The 19,019-nt window shown below is 42.7% G+C and overlaps 3 protein-coding genes across 4 annotated transcripts; all 3 read right to left on the reverse strand.

Annotated features, from left to right (window-relative positions):
* Positions 1–508: 508 nt before the first annotated feature.
* LOC102692902 (gamma-crystallin M2-like) lies at positions 509–2,673 on the reverse strand. The gene is made up of 3 exons (XM_006636269.3): positions 2,564–2,673; positions 1,626–1,868; positions 509–859 (listed from the first exon to the last, which is right to left on the reverse strand). Exons 1-3 carry the CDS (start codon positions 2,570–2,572, stop codon positions 584–586), a joined length of 528 nt encoding a protein of 175 aa, XP_006636332.1. The 5' UTR covers positions 2,573–2,673; the 3' UTR covers positions 509–583.
* A 5,501-nt stretch (positions 2,674–8,174) lies between these two features.
* Positions 8,175–9,842, reverse strand: LOC102693239 (gamma-crystallin M2-like). The gene is made up of 3 exons (XM_006636271.3): positions 9,783–9,842; positions 9,438–9,680; positions 8,175–8,501 (listed from the first exon to the last, which is right to left on the reverse strand). Exons 1-3 carry the CDS (start codon positions 9,789–9,791, stop codon positions 8,226–8,228), a joined length of 528 nt encoding a protein of 175 aa, XP_006636334.2. The 5' UTR covers positions 9,792–9,842; the 3' UTR covers positions 8,175–8,225.
* Positions 9,843–14,867: 5,025 nt separating this feature from the next.
* LOC102693901 (gamma-crystallin M2-like) lies at positions 14,868–18,954 on the reverse strand. 2 transcript variants are annotated; one of them, XM_015358397.2, is made up of 3 exons: positions 18,691–18,954; positions 16,249–16,491; positions 14,868–15,281 (listed from the first exon to the last, which is right to left on the reverse strand). In XM_015358397.2, the coding sequence occupies exons 1-3, from the start codon at positions 18,718–18,720 to the stop codon at positions 15,006–15,008; spliced, it is 549 nt and encodes a 182-aa protein (XP_015213883.2). In that variant the 5' UTR covers positions 18,721–18,954; the 3' UTR covers positions 14,868–15,005. The 2 variants fall into 2 exon arrangements, with proteins under 2 accessions (XP_015213883.2, XP_006636338.2); XM_006636275.3 differs by lacking the exon at positions 18,691–18,954 and adding an exon at positions 17,003–17,033.
* Positions 18,955–19,019: the final 65 nt, after the last annotated feature.

Consider the following 19,019-nt stretch of genomic DNA (forward strand, 5'->3'; position numbering starts at 1 on the left):
GGGGCTGTGCCAGAGCTGGCTGGCGGGCAACCTCCGAGGGGCAGCTGACGTCAAGACGGACTCAGACATGTGTGTTTGATTTCCTCCGAGCCGCAATCACGGGCTCGTGACGCAGGCAGAAGGAGCGCAGGACATTCCTCTGTAATTATCCCCATGGCTGAAGACCTGGAGGCCTGGGAGAGCAGGGCGGGCTCCTTCTCTGGAGAGCGGAGCACAAGCCGGAAAATGTTCGGCGCGAGATAAACGGTGCTCCCCATTCCCACTTTGGACTGCTGCACTGCTAGTGTGAAGAGACAGCCCTCCCTGTAGTCATGAGTCCTCGATCCATTTTAACTAAGTGTGACCACCAGGCCACATATAACACGCTTTCATTTTAACACATTGCTCAGGTTTAATGTGGGTTAATTGTGACTGGATAGAACAGGACATAGCTAGCTGTCTGTTCAAACACCTGAGGTTCTTTGCTGTCGAGTGGCTGCCAGCAGTGAAAGAAGACGTCAGAGAAATGTTTCAAGTGCTCTAAGCTGGTTTAATTAGTTTTGCTTGCAGCATCAATAACACATCAGTTGAGTCCAGCTGGAATTTAGAAATCCATGACCCTCCTGAAGGAGCCAATAGTAGCGCAGTTGGCGCCCCAGTCGCTGAACCTCCTGTATTCTCCGGGCCTCATGAAGTACTGCCTGCCTCTGTAGTTGGGCTGCTCGTAGAAGGTCCAGTAGCCGTCCATCACGTTGCAGGAGTGGATGTCACGGTAATGGAAGCGGTCGTAGACATTGGGACAGTCGTCCATGAACTCCATCATCTGGCCTCCGAAGCCTTCCCTCTCGTAGATCCTCATCCTGTAGGAAGAGCTCTGGTACTGCAATAAATAGGAGAAAAATCCTGTTATTGACAAGGTTCATAAAGCATTCTTTTGACCATAAAAGTCAGGACTGGTCAGTGGCTCTTAGCGTGCACAAGCTAGTTCAAGCGCACATTGCAGGCCTTTGAATCTAAGGTCCTGAATCTACAAATTCAATGCCCTGGTTTTGGAGATCCCTAGTGCATCTGTGGGATCCCCCTTCTCTGGCTTGTGCCAGTCACCCCTTCAGACAACACCTGGCCAGAGACAGCGAGCCTCAAGTCGGGATGGCTGGAGGCAGGAAGTTAGAAGTCCAGAATTAACATGAAGCGACACCCTACAGCAAGTCCAACTTCTAGTTAATGTAATAGTTAACTGTAGTTTGCATTGAGCCATTGACATTAACACTGTATAGTGATGTGTGGAAAATCAAAAGTAGCTGTAATTATTTTGGATCCGTGTTTTGCATTTTTTCTAATTCTTCTAACGATTTGTTTCCATAGTTAATTCATGCAATATGACTTTGCAACTGTGGTTGCTCCTTAATGTCTGTGAAAGCAAAAACAGACCTTATGTGACAGTGTGGGGAAACAGAGCAGCAGCCATTACGATGACAAAAGCCAGGAAAATAAGCTGGCACACCAGGGCGATGATGATGGCCAAAAACTAATGACCTCTAACAGTAGGCAAGCCATTCCTATTTTTAGGAACACAATTAAGCTGCAGAATTTTATAGTCAAGCCTTTAGAGCACTGAAACAGTCACAAGAGATGATAGCACTTACATCTGGAAACATGCGGCAGGACCTGATGGAGTCGTTGTAGCCCATCCAGCGCTGGTAGTCGGGATACTCGCCCCGGGTCAGGACGTACTGGTAGCCCATGTAGTTGGGGCGCTCGTACAGAACCCAGCAGCCGCTCTCCACTCGGATGGAGTTGCAGCGGCTGAAGTAGGAGTGCATGTCAGCGCAGTCGCTGCTGCACTCATAGGAGCGCCCCCCGAAGTTCCTGTCCTCGTAGAAGATGATCTGAGATCGAAGAAGAGATTTATGATTCAACAGAGCTGCCTTTCCTGTAATGAGGTGTTGTAGTTGCTGAAAACTGGATGAACAACATACAAACGTCCCATGTTTATGAAGTACATTTTATTTCTGTCCAAAAACTGTTACACACAGTTATTCTGGCACAGACAGAATGGGAATGTTGTTGATCCCTATTGTGATTTCACAGGACTTATGAGCAACACAATCTAGCCGTGCAAATTCAAACATTCAACAGGAATATCAGACTGGAAAAATCCCAGACTGGTGACCAAAGACTGACAAATAATGCTGTTTCTAATACTGAGTAGGATACATAAACAAGAGACAATCAGATGAGATTTGAAGCAGGTGGAAAAATGGTTGACTAAAGGCCAGAAAACGGAAAGCTACAGCAGAGCCACAGCTCACATGTCTCACATAAGGCCAATGATGTCAAGAGTCTAATTTCTTGTTTGAACCATTTAAAATTGTGAACAGCATAATGCAGTTCAGGATTTGCACCAGAGTAGAACCTCAGTACCTGTGCACTTTGCCTCTGTCACTCCCCCTTGTGCAATGCACAGAGGCAAGGTGCTTTGCCCACAGACTCCCATACTTCCCCCCCGAGACAGCTCTCCGTCCCCCTGCCCTGCCAAGCCCAGGTCCCGCACTCCGATAGGCCCTCACCGCCGTGCGCTTACCTTCCCCATGTTGAGTCCGGTGCCAAAGAGGTTTGGGTCAACACACTGCAGTCAGGACGCCTGCCACGAAAGTGCTTATATAGGTCCTTTATCATAAAGAGCGTTGTTGTTGTAGTGACCTCTGCCCACAGGGGCCCTCCAGCCCCGTCAGCAGAACTCCCATTGCCGCGTGCTTGGGCCTAAATGCCCAAACCCCCGAGTCATCAGCCCGGCTTTGAGACCTTTGTTGGGAGGGATAGTGCTCTCTATTCCTCACAGGCTCACGGGGGCAGCTCTGCCCCCTCCTCCCCCCCGCGGCTGAATTGATGTTTGGAATCATCAAACCCGCTTCACAAAGCCGCACACAAAGCGGCTGTCAGGCTTGCCCGCCCTTGCGCCCCGATTGTTCAGACAGCCGGGTCAAAAGGCCACCGGGATCCTCGGCTCATGTGTGTCGGTTTTCACCGGGCCGTGTGCCGAATAAATGAATGGACCCGCTCGGACAAAGCGCAGGTGCCCTGTGAGGATCGAACAAGAAAATACCACGTTTCTTCTTCCAGATGAAAACACATTTCTCCACCAACCAGGAGGCTGTGGAGTTAATAAACAGAAAAATGAAACTCTCAGGGGGTTCTCCCCCACACTGCTCTGACAGCAGAAGACCATTATTTGTACCAGTCAGAGAGACCCTCTTGGATTCCTCCCCCGATCGACTTCAGCCAGTTCAGAACGTCTTCACATAAATATTTGGACAGCAAGCACATTTTAAATAAATCACGGAGACTTTATTACATCTTCAGCAGGACCTTCCCTTATTTATCAGATGAAAGCTTACGCAAGTCTTCAGTAACACATTTATGTTTTTGCTAACGCTGCTGGATAAAAATCAAGCTTATTACTTTGTACAAATACCCTCACACGTGTCCAGAATAGGAATCTGTGGTGAAATGTTTTGAACGTGCTGAGAAGAAGTAGAGGGAGAAAAGGGGAGATTAACATGCTTTGAAGTGCTCTGAAGATTCATATATGAGGTTTTTAGGGAGATCATTTTGGACTAATCTTTTGATTGGTTTCTGTTTTTCCTTTACCTGTGTCATGATCCTTCCAGCCAAGTCCCCTGGGTTAGGTGGCACAGACGAATTAAATAAATCCATGACCTCCACATCCTTTCCCTTTCACTGAACCTCTGTGGTCCTTAAAATCTCAGCACTGTGTGAGCATCGCTGTCCACCAGCATTGCACCCTAATCAGGAAAAGCTAGACACACGTGGGAAGCATTAAAAAGACGAAGGGGATGCTAAAACATAGAGTTAAAAGTGTAGAATATAAATCAAGGTATGTTATGGTAAAATTGTATAACACACCCATAAGACCCCATTAAGAATATTGTGTACAACCATATTACAGAAAATATATTGGTGCTCTGGAATCAGTCCAGAGAGTAGCTGGATACATTCTGGGGCTGGAGAGAGTAATGTCCTCCTCTGACATGAACCTTTTCAGTCTTGAACAAAGAAGACTATGAGGGGACCTTTCAGAGTCCTCCCAGGCTTTCACCATGCCAGCCTTCCACTTCTGAAGCACTCCTTCAAAATCAACAGTGAAACTCAGAGGCCACAGGTGGAAACTACTGCCAGCGATGGAACCCAGACTATGTCTAAGCACAGACTTAGCTGACAGGTGTCAGGATGGGCTGGGCTGGGCTGGACTCGCAGTATCCTCGGCTCCCTGCACATCACTGCCCCCTGCTGGCAAGGTGTAGCCAGTGCAGTCTTGTCAGCGAGAACTGCGTCTGACCTCACTCTGATGTTGAACCTGTGGGGAATGTGGTGCGTTTAGGGATGGAATGAAAGTGCGTGTTTCCCGGGAAATTAGATGACGTAAAGTAATTAAGATTCTTGATTAAGAACTGGCTGTTCCAAATTGCGTGGGACATGAAAAATGATTGCAGATTTAAACAGTAGAAAAGGAAGCAATACACAGCCAGCTTGTTATGCAATGCCCTTTCCCATGAACCCTCTGGCCAGGGCCATAATGCAGCTCTCCAAATACAGCACAGGAGGTGCTGGTTTACCAGTAGAAGTGTCTTGGAGTTTAAGGGGAGCGACAGTGCTTCTATTAAACAGTATCTCTTTGCCTTTCTCCTCTCTGTCTCTGCACCACAGACCAAGATGTCTGTCTTGCTGCCTATCACAAACATGTACAGTATCAAATCGAAAAAGAACTCGCTCAAGAGAGAGGATGGCAAGAATCAACAGAAAATTCATTTCATTTGCGTAAAACCAATTCGGCGTCATCTTCTAGACTCCATGGAGAGCAGTAAGAATCACAAAGTTAGGGCTGGAGGACTTAAATCAAGGAATGTTATGCTAACATTGCACAATGCAGCAGTAATACCTTATTTGGAGTCATTCTGGCTGCCGCGCTACGAAATTAGTTCTGCATGTTCTTGATTCAGGCCAGAGAAGAGTGACCAGAACTGAGCCTTTTTTAGTCTTGAACAGAGAGCGCTGAGAGGGGACCTGATTCATCTTGTCAAAACATCCCTGAAGACACCGAGAAAGTCAACCCAGCAGACTTCTGAAACCCAGAGGACGCACGTGGAAACTATATGGAAGCACAAAGAACAGTGAACAGGGGGCTCTTCATTACACAGAGGGTTTTGGGAGTATGGAACAGGCTACCTAGCCACATTGTTAAAGCTGATAACCTGCCATCTTTCAAGAAAGCCCTGTTTTGGATTTCAGATCAAAATGCAAAAGGCTTTCATTCTAAAAGAGCTGTCACCACATTATCGCTTGTGTTAGGAAATCTGCCGTAGAAGAAATGTTGGTTATCTCAGTTTCAGTGGTCTTGTTGAGGGGATGTTCTTGTTTTCTGTTCTAAAAAAGGATCTGTTACTCCCACAGGGGCTATGGTAGCCTCCTGTGATATATACTCATGTCAGTATGCTTACACTGCCAAACCCTGGAAAGTACGCTTTGTAATTTCAAAACAGACAACCCAGCTCATGTGTGGTTTCAGCAGAGTACTTCTGCTTAATATAGTTTTATACTGTATTAGCCTATGAGTGAATACTGACTTTGAGATGAGTTACCCAGTCGTTACATTGAATTGATCTTGTGAGCACTTTCAGCTCCTTGTTCCTGTTTCTTGTTTTTTTTTTTCCAACAAGACATCTTACATTTTTTGTTCTTAAAAGAATGTTAAGGCTGGCCAACCAGAGATTTACGGTATCTTAAAAATATTAAGATAGCTAAGTCAAAACTGTTATATTTAACTTTACAGTCAAGCAATTTGTATTTGTGATCAGGAGATGAATATGAATGACAAGTACAATATAAAGTATCATACATTTAAGTTTATTCCATGGGTACATTTGATCATTTTAGAACGAAAACATGTGTAGAGTTCAACTCTAGTGATTTCTTCTGACTGTAAGGACTGGGGCACTTTCACTTCTAGGACATTTTACAGTATGCAGATATTTAAGTAACAGGTGAAGGTTTCTTCCATGCTGAAAGGAAAAGAGAAGAGAAACAAGGAGTCACAATGTGTTTCAACATGGAATAAACCTTTACCTCTTCCTTTGCAGCCTATACATGTTGATGTAGCTACAGTACCTACTCATACATGTATTTAGCGGCATATCCCTTTGAGGCAATAACTGCTCAGTGACCCACTGAGCTTTCCATCCTCAGTGTGCATTCATTTCAAGTGCTCTGTGAAGGGTTTGCTGCACCTATTGGAGCTCTTGCCTATGCTTGGGCAACAACTCCAGTTCAATTGAATTTGAGTTCTTCATTTTTTAGGCCTGCTTGACTTAAATCTGGAGATTGAGTTGACCCTTTTCCGCTTTTGAAATGTATACATTTTTAAAAATGTACATAGTATTCTTTTTTGATTTGCTTGTTTTACTGACTACTGAATGTTAGTGTTTTCTGCCCTGTCCTGTTTGCCTCTCTCATAGACACTATGTAATAGACAATAGACACTTTATTCAGCTACCTCAATGCACTGCCAAATCAACGTGTCTCCTCCTGAGCTTCCTAGCAAAAATAATCAGTATATTTATGCAAATCTACAACAATCATAGCACTAAGGAATTATTAATGGTTTATGTAATTGAAAATGGACAGCAGATAGGATGATGTGAATCTGATTAATCTGAATCTGAATCTGGTTTGTTTGGAGAGAACAAATGAGATGGAACAGTGAAAGCCTTCACTCCCTGCTGTGGCCTGACAATCACTGAGTTAGAAGCCAGTGTGAGAAAGCATGTCTGCATGACCCGCATGTCTTACTTACTCCTGCAGCTCAGAACATCCCAGGGCAGAGCCAGAACAGTCCTGTCTCCTGGCATGTCACAGACTCATCTTCATCAGTGCCAACCTTGGAGGAGCAGGGCTGTCAAGCCCAGTGTTCTGGCTAGGTTCCACTGTACTGGGCTCATACAATCTGGCCTCCCCGAAGTTCACCCTGAATCCATCTGTCCAGGCAGTTCCTCATTCCTCCCCTTGATGTGCTGGGCAGTGTGGCTGCTGGGCGCAGAGCCGCCAGGTGAGGGAAGCACTTCAGTGGAGGAGGAGCCGGGTCCTTGGGGATGGGAAGCATCATCAGTGCAATGTGTCTGTTTATTAATGTTTACTAAATTGGAAGTTGAAAATGCAGTTCATGCCAGACAACCATGTGGAGTCAGTCCAGAAGGTGGAGGTGCCTGTTTGGCCATTTTTCCTGACATTGATAGATTATCGATGTGGTGGGACATAGTCTGCATTACAGCCATTAACAGATTACTGTTAATCTGTAATCTTATTATCGTTACTTTATGTAGAAAGCCACATTATTGTTAATTTATGTAGAAAGTTGACACTTTTACCCAAAGAAACTCTTACACTTGTGGCCATCGTACTGGAGCAATCCAAGTGAACTACCTTGCTGATGGTTACAACAGCATATCACCAGCCAAGATTTGAGCCCACAACCTTCCACTTACAAGTCCAGTGCCTTGATCACACTGCTTTCACATGGTTCCTATGTCAAAAACTAAATTAATAGATAAAGTGCCTCACCTGCTGAGTGCCCACAACTGCTGGAAAATAATTGCCACACCATAGAGAGAAAAGCCTGTTGTTGTATGGAGTGACTGAAGCTGTTGAGTCCTCACTGAATCTACTCGTGTATCACAGCAACACTCTAAACTGTGGATGACCACTGGCACATAATGACTGAGTGGACTGAAACATGAGACATATCTAGAGTTTGGTACCATATTAGAGTAATTGCCCATGACTGCAATAGAAAATTAGAAGCAAAGTGTTCTGGTGAAATAAGGAGTTTCTTTCTTATTATAAAGTATCTGGACTGGATACAACAATCAAAACATTTCTCGAACAGATTGTCCCTCATGCCCGGGACAGTCCTGCTGAAATAATGTTTTTCGTTGATTTTAGTGAGCCATGTTTGCTATTTTCTTTTAAACTGCAACAATGACAAAGGACACTGACCTCCACCCTTTCCCCTCAACCTTTAACCCCCACCCATAGAGAGCACTGCCAGCTTCTCCAGCACCCATACTGATACATAGCAAAGCAAGAGGCCAAGATGAATCAGGATCAACAGAGATGAAACCGTCTTTTAGGCTGGTTTATTGAGCATGGGATTGTACCACAATTCTGGCCCTTTAGAAATTCATGATGCGCCTAAAAGATCCAACCACTGGGGAGCTTGCCCCCCAGTCGCTGAACCTCCTATATTCTCCAGGCCTCAGGAAGTACTGCCTGCCTCTGTAGTGGGGCTGCTCGTAGAAGATCCAGTAGCCGTCCATGATGTGACACGAGTTGATCTCCCTGTACCGGTAGCGGTCGTGAACAGACTCGCAGTCATCCATGCACTCGGACATCTGGCCTTCAAATCCAGGACGTTCATAAATCCTTATGCGGTAAGGGCCTCCGTGCGTCTGGAAGAACAGGAAAAGTAGATGTAGAGAGACGGACACACAGGAGAGAAATCACTGTGGTCACTAATATTTTCCACACTGGCATTTAGATGACCCTAGTAAAAAGCCATGAAAGCAACTCAGAAACCTGCTATGGGAATATCACACGTTGGTGCCTTTCTTCAGCGCTGGCATGTACTTCACCTAACCATTTCCTGAAGCCTCAATCACTTCGCTTACCCCACAAATGGTGTTTATTACAGGTAGGGGGAGAAGGTCATATCCTAATCCTAAATCATCCTAACTCTAACCCCACTTCCACTCCTCTACATACTGTATATACATCTCCTGGTCTTCTCTTTGCACATAGCCATCATACTCCTTCGGCCATCCCATCTACACCCTTGCAGCAGCTCCCTGGCTCATTCCTCGTGAAAGTGAGGGGAGTTTGGTCAGCCTTGTCCATAAAGTCAGACTGCCGTTCTCTCAGCTACAAGAGCTATGCCAAGTAACCTGCAATATATTCATCTCTCCATTGCCCGCATCAGGATCTGTCTGAACTACTTGTTGGAAGGGCTGAGGTCAGTATTTCATATCGTATTCTTTGTGTAATAAATCCCTATGGATTTTTACGTGATCTGTGTTAAAGTGTCCAATTAGTCAATTTGTTTTGATTTGTATATAAAACTCATACTTCATATCAGATCAGTATTTCATATCATGCTTAAGTAATCCACATGGTAGCTGCCATTGGCTTTGTGGTTAATGCTGCTTACTTTGACTTCAACAAAAAATATTTATTTTCGTTTTAAGACCAACCAGATGAACAGGAACCCAAGGTGGGTTTTGTAAAATGTAAAAAGTTTGATAAATAATTTTCAGCCTGTGGCATACAATATCAGAGATCAACCGTGATACCACTGTCGAATAAAATGAACCGTTTAGCTCAACACTTACATAGGTGAAGGTGCGGCAGGACCTGATGGAGTCGTTGTAGCCCATCCAGCGCTGGTAGTCGGGATACTCGCCCCTGCGCAGGAAGTACTGGTAGCCCATGTAGTTGGGGCGCTCGTACACCATCCAGCAGCCGCTCTCCACTCGGATGGAGTTGCAGCGGCTGAAGTAGGAGTGCAGGTCAGCGCAGTCGCTGCTGCACTCATAGGAGCGCCCCCCGAAGTTCCTGTCCTCGTAGAAGATGATCTGGAAGGGAAGGAGAAATGTCAGCATGGAATAAAGTGTTGGAAAATGATGAGAATAATAATATACTCTCTATAAACAAAGAAGAACTTTTGCAATTACTACCTTCCCCATGTTGGATGTTCTGAGATCTGTAGTGATGCCTGTTTCAGTGAGTTTGGGACGTTTTATATGTTAGAGGGACAAACATCCCATGGTGAAAGCATTGTTATTGTAATTTATTTCAAAAGGAAAAACTTAAAAGAGTGCCAAATCAGCCCAGCGGAATCGAGCGAGTAGACATTTACCATTGTGTACCTTTCTGCCATACATTAGCCCTAAACAAAACATATAGCTGTGCATCGCAGCACGTGACTGCAGCTTCACACAGAAGAGGGTTAATGTATAGGCATGCCTTCTGAACAGCCAGGGTGTTCTCTCATAGTGAAGAACGGAAAACCCCTTCACTAGCTATATCCCCTATGGTGGAACGCTGCCTCCCACTTGATCATCCTCTGCACTGATCGCTGCTTGATTTCACGGTGCCTGTAAACTTTTGGATTGTTTTTTTCAATGAACTAATTGCTGATTGAGGAAAGATTCTTTGGCAGGTAAGTTTAGAGAAATTATAGAAGGAGGACAGCAAAACTGACAATGAAAAGGATAGACTTTGCGATGGTACAGTTGGTGTTCACTGTACCATGTGGTATCTGCAAAGAGTCCCCCGAACATGCAAACGCTGTGCCAGAAGAGGCGAGCTGGTAGAGCAAGCAGGGTTTCCTGCAAACCCCAGCTGAGACCTGCTCCAGACTCAGCACAGGGAGCGTGTTCTGTGTGGACATCCCCAGTAAAACACAAAGAACTCTGAATAAAGGCCAGAGAGGGGTACCTATGTGCAGAGAGGGCACACAAACTCCTGAAACCCCCAGGAAGTTGCATTTTGCGATATTTGCATATATTGGAAGGACTGAAAACCAGTAATCAGATCCTCCAGACTGGACAAGAATAAAGACTTCTTTTGTTGAAGCATTTGTCAGTAGGTCGATGATGGAAAATGTTTCGAAAATGGAACACCGTATGCTTGTGGGGTAGTCTTAGAAAAGTGTTGTGTTCTGAATGTTAGAATACAGGGCTGAATGAAGAAGCAGTTGTCTAGTACCGCAGGGTGTTTTATTCGTGGGGCCAGGACCGTTTATTATGAAAGCACTACAAAAGGAGTCAACGTCTGTGAGAATCCTGTTGCTCAAGCGTGACTATGCTGCTTTTTCCACTCTACCCCTCTGTGAGATGCACTGTTTTGTTTTCATACGAGCGTGATGGGGATTTTTTTTTCCTGTGAGTAGAACAGAGGTGAGTGTCATTGTAAGAGAAATACCCTCAATTATTTTTTTACCCAAGAATAGAAAACGTGTGAATGTCTAATTTGCAATTGTAAACTCATCTAGACCTGGTCAGTACAGGAACAGGAGCACTAGAAGGAAACCAGTTGGGTTTGTTTTTCCCAGATAAATATTTCTACTTCAAGGGCATTTCTGAGGACTAAAGGAAAAATATAGCACCTTCTAGTGCAGTGTCCCCTGACACCACCCTGCTCATTTGATGTGATCAGGACGGCCGTCTTGCCTCTCCGTCTGTGTTGTTTGTGCCAGTGGGGTGGATTTTAGAATTTGGGAGGAAGAGGGGTGACGTCACTCAGGAGCTGAGGGTGGGTTTTCGTTGCAGACGCCCTCCATCAGCAGCCAACAAAGCAAAGGAAAGCTTTGGTTCTCTGTAATACACAGGCTGCACATTTCTCTGCCTTCCTGCGTGGCCTTTTGTTTTGTTTTCAGGGCACAGAGCACATTCGGGGCTTTCCCCTGAAGCAGCACTTATCTGGTGGAGCTGCTTTGAGGAGCCATGACTGCTGTGGAAAGTCAGACAGTTGCTGCAGTTCTGTTGAATGAAGACCCTGATTGATGATTACTCATACCCTAAATGAAGATTATTCCTGTCATTGAGTATGTTATGTGCTGCCATGAAACCCTGTGTTGTTTTTTTCTACTGGCATGTAATTGGTCAATGTGGTCCTGATACCTGGGCTGTTTCTCCACAGCTCTGCTCACTGCGCTAGCAAGGGCTTCACATGATGAACACCCTGCTGCTCGCCACTCCTTTAAATATAGTCTTCACTGGCCTGTCTGGGAGAGATCCTGCAGGTCACAGCCTCCATGTGTTGCAAACGCACAGCTGTTCTGTTATTAAGCCTTTCATCCGGTGCAAACTGGCTGTCTCTCAGAACACGGGCTCATGCGTGAATAAACTGAAAACCGCTTCTCAAAAATTCCTTTCCCTTTCTACCTCTTTCATCAGTTTCAGCACAGTTTTGAGGGAGGTTTTCCGAGGCGGATAAAAATCCAGTAGTAACATCCTGTTACCCTTACTTCAGGATGATTAATTGGTACTGAAACCCGGTTCTTAACTACTCGTTTTTAACCAGATACATTCATTGGGAACAGATTATAATTTGCACCAATAGCATTGAATGTCTTCACTTAGGCAACAGGGCATTTCCTGGAGCGATCGGAGCATAGTACCACAGCAGAGCCCAGCCTGCCGGGAGTCGAGAGCCCTAATCTCCTCCAACTGTCAAACTCTCCCACGTGCATTTATAGGCACCACAAGTTAAGAACAAGGGACACAAAGTGTAAAGGTTTCAGCAGTATATTTTGCCATTCACACCCTAAGGATATATAGATATAGATATAGATATAGATATAGATATAGATATAGATATAGATATAGATATAGATATAGATATACTGTATATATAAGGATATATATACTGTATATATCCTTCTAATATTCTCAGTGTATCCTTTTCATGCACGAAGCTCTGTTACTCATAACACCTAACTGTAAAGTCCAGGTCACCTTGTGTCATGCTTTTGAGATGCATGTCCACACTCTGTGACCCCTCTCTCCCAGAGCAAAGTAAGGGCCGTTGTCGGTATTGGCCGAAGTGCAACCACATTTCTCAGCTTTTCTGTGTTGTGTTGACATCCGTCACCTCTGTTCTGATGTCTGGCAAGCGTTTCGGGGTTGTAGCAAATAAAAAAAATTTTGGTTTTTCTCTCCATTTTGGCTCTGAATGTGTATCTGTCTATTTTACAAGCTTTGCATTTGGTGTTCGGTGAACTACACCAACTATACAGAAAAGAAAAAGAAAATGTTTCATACCTCAATAAACATTGTAATATAAACCACACACACTACAATAAACATGCTTTTAGTTTTTAAAAGGTTTAGTTTTCCTTATTTCCAAAATTAAGTAAATTAGTTCTTAAAATATAAATCTTATGGGGGGAGGAGGGTCTGTATATAGTACAGGATCTAGTATATAGGTGCAAGTATAGATTTAGATACACTGTTAAGTACAAATAAATATGGAGTTTCTAAAATTATAACAATTTTATTTATAAAGGGCTTTTTAAATAAACAAAAGTACTGGAAAATAACATCAAGCAATAACAGGGTACAGGCATTTAAACAAATACAGTACATTACAGTGTACAAACCATTTTCGAATGGAAGGTTATAATGAAAACAAACTGTTATTCTTGATGCACAGTGCTGTACGTCCAGCCCGTGCGTCATCCCTGTCCCCAGAACGCTGTGTCCAGTTGGATTGTGCTCTTCTCCATCGCTCTCTGCCTGGCATGGTTTCAATTACATCAGTTACAGTGCAGTTACAATGGTTCCAGTTAGATCTCCTGATACTGAAGCTTCTATGTTGTCTGTCTTTGATATATTAGAAATACTAGAATGTATGTAGATTCTAATACTCCTGGAGTTTAAGTAGAAGTGTATGCCCCTTTGTTGACGTGTCTGTCATGTGGGTTCTTGTGTTGACTCTATTCCTTGTGTCTCCCTTCCAGGTTTTTCTTGGAATCCCCCCGTTGCTCCTTCCTAGTTGAAATGCTTTGGAATTTCTTTATAGATCCTTGCCCCTGACATCTGGTGCAATCCATTGTACCTGTGCAGAGAGCCTTAGCAACAGATAGGTTTCTTCATGGCACCTTCTCTAGCTCACCTCTTCCAACAGCATGTTATATTTGCGTTGTACTGATGGATCAACACTTGCAGTCGTCACCTTTGCATGGAGCAGGCAGGACTCCTGAGGGTCCCACTCCACTCAGTCCCACTGCCATGCCTGAGAAACAAACTGTGCAGCAGATGAATCTGGATCTCTGATACATTTCCCAGGTGTGGGGTTCTTGAGAACAGAGTCTCCAACAGTCACTTTTTCTCTGTTATTTTTGGTGTCACTGGCACTGACCGAGGTCCTGCAGAATAGTGAATATCAGGACCTGTGATGTGGTACCCTGGGACCACCCTTGAGCTATCAAATCTTGGTTTTCTGTGTCCAGAGCCTGGAATGGCATAGCTTCGTGTGGGGATGTGATTCTGGGTGGGATTGCAAGGATAGGCTACTGGATTTTATTTCCTTAGACATCCCAGGACCATCTCCTCTTGTCCGCCGCTATGTCATTGCTCTGATGGGCTGGGGAGTGTGTATAAATAAATGTCTACAAATACGATTTGCCTGAAATGATTTCCCTGCTATCCTCTCATTATTGTATCTCCATCTCCAGTGCCTTCACAGCTGGAAGGAGAAACTGTGTTATGTGACTGTTGTCACAGATCTCTCCTGACTGTTGAACACAGTGTGTTGAGAACATGTTTTAGATCTATTCACCAATATCTCCACACTATCTCCACACTATCGCCCCATGAATGAGTTGATCATTATGTTAATTTATGTGATATTACACTAATTTAACATCTTGCAAAGAGGTTCTGAAATGTGCTGTTACAATACTGAGGGGCATTAAGAAGGTATCAAGTGAATATTGGAAGCAATAACATTGTTTGTGTTTTTGATACCTTGCAGTATATTTAAGAATCAAAACAAACTTTTACATCTGATATTTCTAAATTTAAAGTAAGGCTGTTTTATTGGTTTTACCTTTTCTTCTGCAAAATGAAGAGATAACCTTGTGTGTCAAAAGGAACTCAAGTAAACTCCTAAATTACCAATTCCAAACCATTAGTAGTATTCACATGTATCTACCTTGTTAGCACAGTGTGACTGAAGACTAAAGCACACAGCACACACTGTTAGCACTGCTACTGCACCTGCTGCATAACTGTAATAACAGCCAACACCACTACTGCTTCTCAGAGGCTTTTATTTGCGGTATTGTAATATAATGCGATGAATGCTGAATTTTTCAAGTTCTGAAGATCCGGCTCTTTGTCAGGAATTCCCGGGCTCAGGGGGATCCCGGGAGCGCAGTATTCTTCAGGATTCTAGAATTCTGTGATCCTGCGGAAAGAGCCGACAGCGGGCGAGGTGGCCCCCCAGTCTGTGCAGCGGCGGTACTCTCCGCGATCCAGGAAGTACTGGCGCCCCTTGTAGGTGGGTTGCTCAAAAAACACCCAAGCCCCGTCGACCACCACACAGGAGTTGATCTCGCGGAACTGGAAGGTGTCTAAAACGGAAGGGCAGTCCTCCATGTGTTCCACCATCTGGCCTGCGAACTCAGGTCTCTCATAAATCCTTATCTTGTACACATTTCCATAGATCTGAAATACAGAAACCAGAACACATTCATATTTCACTTTCCAAGCTTTTGCCTCTTTTCCCCTGGAAACGATATTGTAGCACGAAACAAAGTTTGAAAAACTGCTGGGCTGTTCAGGGCTGTTTTTTAGAATGAGATTTTGGAATTATTCTCAGTATTGGCACACGGCATCTTCTGTTGGTGGGACTAACTGCAACCACATAAACTATTTAATGAGGGTGAGTGGAGACTGTGTTACCAATAGTTGCTCTAATTAGGAGCTAATTAGGAGTTGGAGGAGTTAGGAGCTAATTACAGCTGGCTTACTATTCACTAGTGCCAAAGCTCTGACTGATGTCTTCCAATATCATCTTGACTTGTTTCTTGACAGAAATTGTATGTTTGTTGTAGTGATGTTTCGTTCTGAAAAAAGCATTACAAAATAAATGTTCAAAAATTATCACTGGCGGGGAGATAACATTGAGAAATGTTAACATGAACCTCCTGTAATGTCCAGCTGGACTGTCAACCACCAGCATGGGAATAATCTGCTCTACGGGGAAAAAGAGGAAGACGAGGGCTTTCGGAAGCAAGCGTTCTTGCCCAGTGCTGGATTTCAAATTGAAAACGCATCAGAATCGAAGAGTAAATCCCAAATAAAAAATGTTCTTTGTACATCATAATCTCCAAGAGCTGGTATATGTTAACTGCTGCCAAAACTGCTCTGTTATCTCTGCTTATTGTCTGCTGGATTTTGTCTGATTAATTCCTTGTTGCTGATCCCTAGAGCATTCCATTCCATTCCACTTTATGGCCTTTGCTTCATTAACAATCATTCACTCTTTAACTTCCAAATCATTATATGTGCCGTGGTATCCAATTCTTTGAAAACAATCACAGCTGCATGCGTACTTATCTGGAAACCAAAAACCAATCTTAAACATAATAGTACTCGAAGATCGACCTGAGAGCCAGGTCAGGAGACTTACATTTCTAATAACTCGGCAGGACTTGATGCTGTCATTGAAGCCCATCCAGCGCTGGTAGTCGGGGTACTCTCCTCTGTTCAGGACGTACTGGTAGCCCATGTAGTTGGGGCGCTCGTACAGAACCCAGCAGCCGCCCTCCACTCGGATGGAGTTGCAACGGCTGAAGTAGGAGTGCAGGTCTGGGCAGTCGCTGCTGCACTCATAGCAGCGACCCTGGAAGTTTTTATCCTCATAAAAAATGATCTGCCAAGGAGAAGGGAACGTATGATGAAGGGTAAAACGGCAAATCATTATTGGAAGCAGAATCAAAGCACTGTTAGTTTTAAACTCAAAAGCAAAGTAGATGGTCTGATAATTAAAGTATCACGGTAATGAATATCAATGACAAACCTATTTATTTACAGATCTTTCAAAGCTTGAGAAACAACTTTATCAAATATGTAATATCAAGTTTATGACAAATAAGAAATTAAATAAAGCCAAAACAATAGGATATTAGACATACATAACATTATGACTGCAGTTAATTAAAATGTTTTGAAGTTTAGTTTAAATTTAAAAAAAAATCTTTATACTCATCTGGATGCTATGAAATTGCAAATATATGTATTTCTTATCTTTAGAATCATCTTCCTTTGGAAGGTTTGTCATGTCCTAATAACTGCAGCTACTTTTAAGTCATGAATTTCTTACCTACTAACAAACATTTCTATTACAAAGACTTCAAGAGACACATTTATAACCTTCACCTTACCTTCCCCATTTTAAATTACTGTTCACCTGCTACACCAGATTCTCAGCCCATGTATATATGCATAACCAGAATGTGCAGACTAGGGAAAGTTATTGTTAACTAAATTACCCTGATTTGCATATCAGCAAAATGGTTTGTTCAAGTCTGATTTCTCTTTGTGCCAATTTAATGACTCTGTATCAAAGAATTGCCAGAACCTCAATGCCACTGTTTGAAAGCCTAACCCCCTGCCAGTTCATTTTATGCATTATTTCTTCCAGCCTGTCTGTGGTCACAGTAGTCGCTTATCCTTTCATATGCTCAGAGTTTTTCATTTACACATTATTAGTTGTTTTAACAGGAAATAAACACACTGACTGAGTGACAATGACAACACTCTCTCAGACAAAAAAGAAGTTTAAGTATGTTTTCCAACTCTCACATGTGCTATCTGTATCTGACTTCTGCTAATAAACGTGCCACTATACATTAATATAGTAATTTTATTAATACTTAAAATTTTATTAAATTTACTGATAAAAGTTTATAACAATAAATTTATTAAAATTAAAATGTTGACTGGAAAACATGTAATTGAAATTGAATTATGATGACAAACAATACGATCATAGTCTATTGCACATTAGTTTTTTGTTGACTCCTTTACATGCAAGGCTGGGTTTTATAATCAATGTTTAATACTATTATGGGCCACTTATTTGTCAGTCAACATAATATAGGCAGGTTCTTAAATTCCTGAACCTGTAGCATCACCAGTTTTCCAGTGAGCACTTTGGAGATGCACTAAAGTTTATGTTCAGTTTTGGTTACTCTCATTCATCAACAGCCAGGGCAGAAATTCTGTCATTAAAGTGATTTTTCAAATATGTGACACTCACGAAAGATAAGCATCAACATTCAAGTATAATACAGCTTGAGGTTTCTCTGACAATAAAACGTTTTAATACATTCTGCTATTCTAGTGCAACAGTGTGAAGAACACCTGTGTCAAACATTCTGATCTACAGTACAAGTACTGTGTACACATAGTGTATATACAAATAATGCATGGATAGAGCAACTATCAAAATTGGTGCTATTGTGTCTATTTTTAAAATGTTATTATTTTTATAGAAAATGGATGTGTTTTGACAAATGTAAAAAAATATTTAACAATAATCTAGAATATGAGTGATACTAAAATAGTAAACACCCATAATTCAATTTTCTAACTGCTTCTTCCAATTCAGGATCATGGGGGAGCCAGGGCTTATCCTGGCAAGCTAAAATAGTAAAAAGGAAGATTTCCTACACCATATGGGAAAGGTACAAATGTTATGGTACAAACAAAAAGGTACTGTGGGGAACTGTACTGTGTGTTATGGTAAACATAAAAATTCACTTTTTTCTCTTAAACTTTTTTTCAAAACAGGATGGAACATGTTCTTCACTAAAAAAAAGCTTTAAAATTGCCTTGCAACTGTGCTTGATCCCAGATGTTGGAGCCTGTGTGAGAGTCTTATATTTGATACCAAAAGATCCTAATTATTGTCACAGAGAAAACTGCATTTTTCTACAGCCAACAAATGATGTTCATACTCCACATAAGGTATTTTTCTTGATGACTGTTTTACTTACAATCAATAAAACACATTCAAAACACCCATTCTCTTGCAGAAGATTGAGAAGATGAGGAACACAGAGTTTACCTTTGAGAAGAGAATCAGGAAACACTTCATGAGATCTTCAGTTTAGGAATAGCCCAAGATCTCATGGAATCCAATATGATCCCATCAAATGAGGGCATATGTTATACTTCGACAAACTCTAAAATTATTCACAGTCTCAGCACCAGTATTTACCAAAACCAGAACCTTGTGCAATTGTTCCTGAGCACATTTTCTGCAATATCATTCTCAAGTCACACACAAGATGGTACTGTGTGCGGTGATATTGCATGATGTCTCTTGGAAGATCTAAATCCATAACCTGTTAGTTAAGGACCTCAACCAGTTGATGCCCTGCTCTTTCATTTTGA

The sequence above is a fragment of the Lepisosteus oculatus genome, chromosome 12, assembly GCF_040954835.1.
Source record: "Lepisosteus oculatus isolate fLepOcu1 chromosome 12, fLepOcu1.hap2, whole genome shotgun sequence".
In the NCBI taxonomy this organism is placed as follows: Eukaryota; Metazoa; Chordata; class Actinopteri; order Semionotiformes; family Lepisosteidae; genus Lepisosteus; species Lepisosteus oculatus.